This window comes from Melospiza melodia, unplaced genomic scaffold (assembly GCF_035770615.1).
Source record: "Melospiza melodia melodia isolate bMelMel2 unplaced genomic scaffold, bMelMel2.pri scaffold_37, whole genome shotgun sequence".
In the NCBI taxonomy this organism is placed as follows: domain Eukaryota; kingdom Metazoa; phylum Chordata; class Aves; order Passeriformes; family Passerellidae; genus Melospiza; species Melospiza melodia.
Window position 1 is genome coordinate 4,629,004 of NW_026948690.1, and position 7,384 is coordinate 4,636,387.

The window sequence follows — 7,384 nt, forward strand, 5'->3', positions numbered from 1 at the left end:
TAATTCCTCAGCCTTTCGCTTGGTGTGCTGGCTTTTGTCCTCTGCCACAAGCCAGGCCGCTGCTGTTGAGCTTTGTGAATACAGATGGAACTAATGGCTTATTTGTGATGTTTCTGCTGTCCTCTCTTTAGGCCTTCAGCCGATGACCGATGGCAGTGACCCGCCCGAAGGAGCAGCTCTGAGGTGCCCCGGCCCCGTCACATGTGGAACCCCGAGCTGAGCTGTGCTGAGCTGTGCTGGGACAGCCGGGGAGGCGCTCCGGGAGGGCACTGGAGCCTGCGAGAGCAGATGTGAAGGTATAACCTGCCCGTGGGACACAGCAAGAGCTCTGGAGCCACATGGGTGAGGTGTGACTGTGAGCCAGCCTGGGAAAATGGGCAAAAATGTTTTGCTGTCTAAAAGGCCTCTGCTGGCTCCTGTGCTAGCCTCAGGTCCTCAGGGTGGAAATGATGTGGTTTATCCAGAAATAAGTTTAGCTTATCTATTCCTCTTGCTGGATGAAGCCTTGATGAGAGTAGGCATCATCAGAAAAGTGCCTCCATGTTTTTTCTGCCCAGTAAACCCCCCAGTTTTGGGGTTTTTGTCTCCCAGCAGTAGTCAGCTGCCCGTGGCTGCTCAGTGCCTGTGGCAGTGTTATGCTGCTGGGAGAGAAAGGTGCTGCTGAGCTTTTCTGGCACCAGCAAGGCCGTCCTGGTGCTCAGTGGTGCCAGGTTTTGGCAGCACTCTGCATGCCTGAGAGTGGAGTAACTCCTGCCTGTGGAGACAGGTGACTAGACTGTACGTGTCCATGCAGCAACAGGCAGCTTTATTGAGATCTAACTTCCTTATATAGATGAGAAGGCCCATGAAGGTAATCCTCATTGGCTGAGCCAGTTACTACTCAGCTAACCAGCCAATAGCAGCCTGAGTCTCCAATGGCCTGGGCCTGCTCTTACTGGTTGAATTACATAAGCAAGGTAATTATATAATAAATCACTTATGAAGTTGGAATTATTTATACTGTGTGGCCTACAGGCCAGATGTAGAGCATTACAGAGGAATAGCTCATAAATATGGAACTTGTGTGTATCATAAAACCTCTGTTTGCATGATGTTTGGGGCACTCGAATGGAGGAAGGATCCTCCAAGTGATCAGTGCTGCAATAAAAATGAATGCTTTTTGATACTCAAACTGTGTTAGAAAGTTTCTTTTTGGGTGATTTCAGTGTCAGTTCCACAAGGCCCTGTAGTTTCACAGTGGCCCCTTGGTTCTAAAGTGTCACGATGGCCTTAGTCACACAAGGCCCCACAATGTCCAAAGAGTCCCCTTAATTCCATGGGGCCCTGAAGAGCTACAATGGCCCCTTGGCTCCATGAGGCCCTTCAGTGCCACCCTAGGCAGGAGGCCAGGAGGAACTCGTTCCCCACACGCTGCAGCTCCCTGGGCCAGCTGGCACCAACACCTTCTCCCAGGCCAGCACTGCCGGGTACAGCCAGGGCCGAGCCACACTGCAGCTCCCTGCAAACCACAGCGGGGACTGCCAGGCCAAAACCCGAGTCACAGACAGTTTGTCACTCTTCCTGTCTGTATCTGACCAAGAAATATCCCATTGTGGGGTCCCCTTTCCGGCACTCACTGCAGCACTGGGACCATCCCTGGAGCTCTGAGCGAGAGAAATGGCCAGCGTTGCACCTCTGCACTGACTTGGGGATGGTGGGAAATGCTCTCTGGGGTGGCTGGAACCATGGAAAAAGGACAGTTGGGAGCACAGAGGGAAACCCAGCTGGGCTGCTGGACTGGGGCAAGACATCTCTGTCTGGGGGAGAAGTTGGCTATGAAACTCCCTCCTGTGGATGCTCACGTGCCCAAGAGTTGGGCACTGAAGAGCATCACAACAACAGACAGGAGGATGGGGCGGCCAGGATTAAAGTGCCTCAGGGGGGTCTGGACTGGCCACACAGGGGTGAACCCTGGACACCATCTCCAGGTTATCCCTGACTGTGAAACATGGGCTGAGATCAATCAGGGCCTGCCAGATTTCTCCCGGCTGATTTATGGCCTGGAAAGGCTTGGAGATGGCCTTGGACAGCCCGCGCTTCAAAGGACGAGAAGAGGCTTCAGGTTTTTTCTCGATCTTCAGTATTTATTAGTTGTTTATGTAAAAGATTTTCTCTCGGCCCGACAGAGGTCTGCACAGCATGTCAGCCATGAGCACACTGAGAGCCCCCAGGGCGGTCACCTATCTTTATACTCAAAGTTACGTATACAATATTTACCTTTTCCCTCCAATACTTGTCACCCTTATTGATCAGTCTACTTCTAGTAATAACCAATCCCAAAGTGCCAACATCACCACAGAAGATAGAGGCGAAGAAGAAGAAGAAGAAGAAGGACAGGACATGCCCCAATTCCTCCATCTTACTTCTCTAAACCCCCCTGTACAGAAATCCTAAACCCTGTGTTTTAAAATCTAATTAACTTATCCCTTCACCATTTACCCCAGTGAAACCCTCCCATCCTCATACAGGTGTCATCTCCCTTGCAGGATCAAAGTCCAGCCACCAGACACTTCTGGCAACATTCCAGGACTCCCGAGCCCCCCAAGAGTGGTCTCGGTCTCTCTGCACATCAGTCCTGAGGTGCTGAGATCCCACAAGGGCCAGGCCAGGCAAAGCCCCTGTGGTGTGGGGGGGCAATGGTGGGAATATAAATCTGGGGCGACACATGGTCTTGGTAGTAGGTGTAGTAAATTGGGAGCACCATTCCTAAACCACAACAGCCCTGTCAGAACCAGGCCTGTCCCTGCACTGCCCCCGCTCTGCTGCCCCACAGCTGCTGGATCAGGAAGGGCAGAGCCATGGGGGAGGAAAATGCACAGGGACTCCTCCTGGGAGCGACCTTCCATCCTGATACTCAGACCCCAAGACAGAAACCCCCATTGTCAGCTGGGAGGTCACTGTCAGAGTCTCTGCCTGTATCCCACTTGGTGAATCTTTCACACTGAGATTTTGGTCCTTCCTTTCAGTTTCTTTGCTTTTTGGGGCTTTTCATGATTCCTCCATAAACATGACAATTCATGTCCCTAATATGGCAATTCTTTCCTTTTTATGAAAGTGTTGGGAATTAGGCCACATTAAAATGCTGGCAGGGTGTGCATAGGTATTTGCAGCCCTGTGGAGAAGCAGTTGGGATATAAGAACCAAAGAAATGTAAAATGGTTTGAGTTAGAAGAGACCGAAAAGAGTCTCTGGTAAAACTCCCATTACCCAGGAACACCTTCACTCATTCAGGTTGTACAAAGCCCCTGACCTTAAACACATCCAGTGATAGGGTTTCAATTCTGAGGGCAGCCTATGCCAGTGTCCTGCCACCATCATCAAAAAATATTTCATCCTTACAGAAAATCTAAATCTGCCCTCAGTCACTTAAAAGATACAGTGTATTATTCTGTATTATATTCCCCAATACAATCTTGGGCAAAAATGTACTCAGCCATTCCTGGACTTAAATCACATCTCCAGGGCTGAGCACCTTTGAGAAGGCCCAGAGATCTCCCAGGATGGGATTTGGAGGCCCCAAGAACATGATCACTGTATGGGAACTGGAAGTCCTGGGTTCAGTGGAGACTGAGGGCAGAACAAGAACAGCCTGTGAGGATGACAAAGGTGGATTCAAATATATTGGACCTCTTGTTCATAGTGGAAATGAACCTGAGATAGAAATAATGTCACCAAATGCAGCTGTGAAGACCCAGAATGGAAACAAGGAGAGATTAATTTCCCTGCCAGAGCAGGGCTGTGGCACAACCCATCTCCCAGAAGGAGCCTGGAGCAGCCCAAGGCTCTGTGTGGGCAGGCAGGGGCAGGCAGGAGGCAGAGCTGTCAGCAAAGGAAGGGCCCAGCCAGGTGGGGCAGCCGGGGGATGCCAGCAGCCTGCAGGGACAGAGGTGCAGGGCAGGGACACCGTGGGACAGCCTGGGCTGCACAGGGCACAGGGATGGGCAGCAGCTGCAAGACAGCCCTGACAGAGCCAACTTGGGCAGCACTTTGGCCATGGCTGCTGGGCCTGGGTCTGAGGCAGGAGCAGGAGACAAGTGACCCTTGCAGGCCTGGGGCCTCATTGCCTCCTTGTCCCTGCTCAGCAGCCTGACAGGGGCCGCCCCATGCTCCTGCCCTTGGTATTGAACATGCCCACATGCCAGTGCCCATCCCGGCAAGAGCCCTGAGCAAGGAGGGAGGGATAGGATCTGCCTGGCCAGGGGATGGGGCTCAGGCCTTGGCCCTTTGCATTCCTCAAACACATCCAGCTTTGCTCAGCACCAGAAGCACCTTGGCCTTGTTTGTCCCCAGCTGTCATCACTGCCTCCAGTGTTCTGCTCTAACTGCAACCTGGGGACACTTTCCCAGTTGCGTTCTTCAGTGGGACCCATTAAAACTTCTAGAAACTTAAGAGTTTAAATTTAATTTTGAGTTCTTGAGAAGTTTTTTGAAGACACTCTCCGGGGCTGAGTCTGATGTAAACAACACCAAAGCCCCAAGAGGCTCATTTAAGTCCTTGTGCTGTGTCTGTGCTGCTGAGCTTTAAAGGAACAGCTCTTCCCAGGACGAGCTCCTCTCCCAGCCCAGCAGGGCTGAGGGCTCTGCCTGCAGGCACTGAGGGGATAGGAGCCAGGCAGAGACAGGCTGAAGGCAATCAGGATTGGTAAGACATTGAGCTGAGACTTCACTTGGGGAAAGATCTTCACAGCCCTGTGCATGGTGAGTGTGTGGGTGCAGGGCAATATCCCCTGTGCTCCTGGAGGGACCTCCTGAAGCCAGCACACCCCAGAGCCTGGGGGATGTGTCAGGAGGACTCTCCCAGTTTCTCTGTGGCACAGGAGGAGGAGGAGGAGGATGTGCTGCAGAGCGGGGCTGCCCTGGGCACCGTCGGAGGGACAGGGCAGGACGGCTCCTGCTTCCAGGGACGGCTGCAGGGGGTGAAGCTGGGGCTGCAGCCAGGGCTGCCCAGGGCTGTCCTGCAGAGCACCTCCTGCAGCCCTCAGGGCTCTTGGCCAGCCCAGGGCATGTGCCACCTGCCAGGGGCACCTCTCAGCCTGCCTGGCAACTCCCCATGGACACTGCAGGGGAGAAGTTGGAGGTGGAGGGAGCCACCCCCATCAGGGCAGATTCCTCCTGCTGTGGAGATGGTGCTGCATGGCCAGGGCTGCTCTCAGCTTTTTCCTCAAGGGAAGGGAAAGGAGCTGTCAGCTTTGGGTGTGTCACTGACACTCCTGCACTGTCAGCCTGGGCATCAGCAGATGTGCCTCAGATCTCCCTCAGACAATACCTCCTCAGCCTCCTCTCCCTACAGACAGCAGCAGCAGCACCTTGGCTTGCAGCATCTCTGTTTGTCTGCCCTGCCCTTAAGGCCCTACTGCCAGGGAGGGCCCCCTGGGCAGTGCCTTGTGCTGGGAGGGGTCTGCAGGGCAGAGCTGAGCCCCCAGGGCTGGCCTGGGCTCGGGCAGCACTGGCAGGGACAAAGCTTGGACAGAGAGAGACAGCTCCCAGTAGGCAAACTCCAGGCAGCAGAGAGCCAGACCAACCCTTGGTATCCCTTCCTTTTCAGGTGCACAGGGAAAGAGAGAAGGATTTGGAGATAATTATTTTTAAACTGGAGTGTTCAAAAATTGCACAATATTGTTCAATCAAGTTATAAGTGCAATCACCCTGAAACAGAGAGAGGTGAAATGAGCAAAGGGCACCTATGTGGGATGAGTAGGTCTGATTTCACTGGGGCACAGGGAGCCCTGTTTTCCCTCTTGGTTCCCCGGTGCTCTGGCAGAGAGCAATGCTGAAGATGAGTCAGCAGCCTAAACCTGAGCTCAGAGATAAAAATGTTCAGCAAAGTTCCCCCCAAAAGGAAGTAATTTTGAGGGGATTCATAACAAAAAAGGATAAGTATAACACAGTTAATTCTTTCCCAGCTTATCAGTGTCTTCTTTCAACAGCCCATGATGCCCAGAGTGAAGAAATGTCTAACAGCAGCTCCATTGGGCACTTCCTCCTCCTGGCACTGGCAGACACGCAGCAGCTGCAGCTCCTTCACTTCTGCCTCTTGCTGGGCATCTCCCTGGCTGCCCTCCTGGGCAATGGCCTCATCATCAGCGCCGTAGCCTGCAGTCACCACCTGCACACGCCCATGTTCTTCTTCCTGCTCAACCTGGCCCTCAGCGACCTGGGCATGATCTGCACCACTGTCCCCAAAGCCATGCACAATTCCCTCTGGCACACCAGGACCATCTCCTACTCAGGATGTGCTGCACAGGTATTTTTCTTTGTCTTTTTCATTGCATCAGAATTTGCATTTCTCACCATCATGTGCTACGACCGCTACGTGTCCATCTGCAAACCCCTGCACTACGGGACCCTCCTGGGCAGCAGAGCTTGTGCCCACATGGCAGCAGCTGCCTGGGCCAGTGGCTTTCTCTTTGCTCTGCTGCACACAGCCAATACATTTTCCCTGCCCCTCTGCCATGGCAATGCCCTAGGCCAGTTCTTCTGTGAAGTTCCCCAGATCCTCAAACTCTCCTGCTCACATTCCAGCTTAAGGGAAGTTGGGCCTCTTGTGGTCACTTTTTGTTTAGGTTTTGGTTGTTTTGTGTTTATGGTTTTTTCCTATGTGCAGATCTTCAGGGCTGTGCTGAGGATCCCCTCTGAGCAGGGACGGCACAAAGCCTTTTCCACCTGCCTCCCTCACCTGACCGTGCTTTCCCTGTTCCTCAGCACTGACACATTTGCTCACCTGAAGCCCCCCTCCGTCTCTTCCCCATCCTTGGATCTGGCAGTGTCAGTTCTGTACTCGGTGGTGCCCCCAGCCCTGAACCCCCTCATCTACAGTCTGAGGAACCAGCAGCTCAAGGAATCTCTCAGGAAAGCTGTGACTGGATGCTTTTCAGCCTTTTCATTGTCCCATAAGAGCCCTCACAGTGCTTTGCATTGGGAGCGACAAAGGACCTGGCAACATACCCCTGCTTTGGCTCCTGCCGTCTCTCAGAATTCTCTTTCCCTCAAGGGGCTTCAAGTGGGTCAGAACCTGGGAAGGGACAGCAGGTCATAGACCCAAATTAACCAAAGGGATATTCCAGACTGTATGGCACCAGTTCTGGTATAAAAGCTAAGGAAGGAGGAAGAATAGGGGGCATTTCCTATTTACAGTGTTTGTCTTCTTGATAAACCACTCCACCTGGTGAAGTTCTGCTTCCTGGGAAGTGGCTGAACATCACTTGCTGACAGAAGAAGAGATTGAAATTATTGGGGTTTTTCCTCATTGCTGGTGCCTGTAAAAACTTCCTCTTTTGCCTTATCTCAGTCCACAATTTGTCTCCCATAACATTTTCTCTCCGCTGTGCAGCCAAGGAGGGGAGTG

The 7,384-nt window shown here is 52.8% G+C and overlaps 1 protein-coding gene and 1 non-coding gene across 2 annotated transcripts; both read left to right on the forward strand.

Annotated features, from left to right (window-relative positions):
* The first annotated feature begins 586 nt into the window (after window positions 1-586).
* LOC134434511 (small nucleolar RNA SNORA74) lies at window positions 587-790 on the forward strand. Its single transcript, XR_010031869.1, has one exon. It is a non-coding gene; the product is annotated as a small nucleolar RNA SNORA74 (small nucleolar RNA).
* Window positions 791-5,729: 4,939 nt separating this feature from the next.
* LOC134434470 (olfactory receptor 14C36-like) lies at window positions 5,730-7,075 on the forward strand. The gene is made up of 2 exons (XM_063183122.1): window positions 5,730-5,733; window positions 5,967-7,075. The coding sequence occupies exons 1-2, from the start codon at window positions 5,730-5,732 to the stop codon at window positions 7,073-7,075; spliced, it is 1,113 nt and encodes a 370-aa protein (XP_063039192.1).
* The last annotated feature ends 309 nt before the right edge of the window (window positions 7,076-7,384 follow it).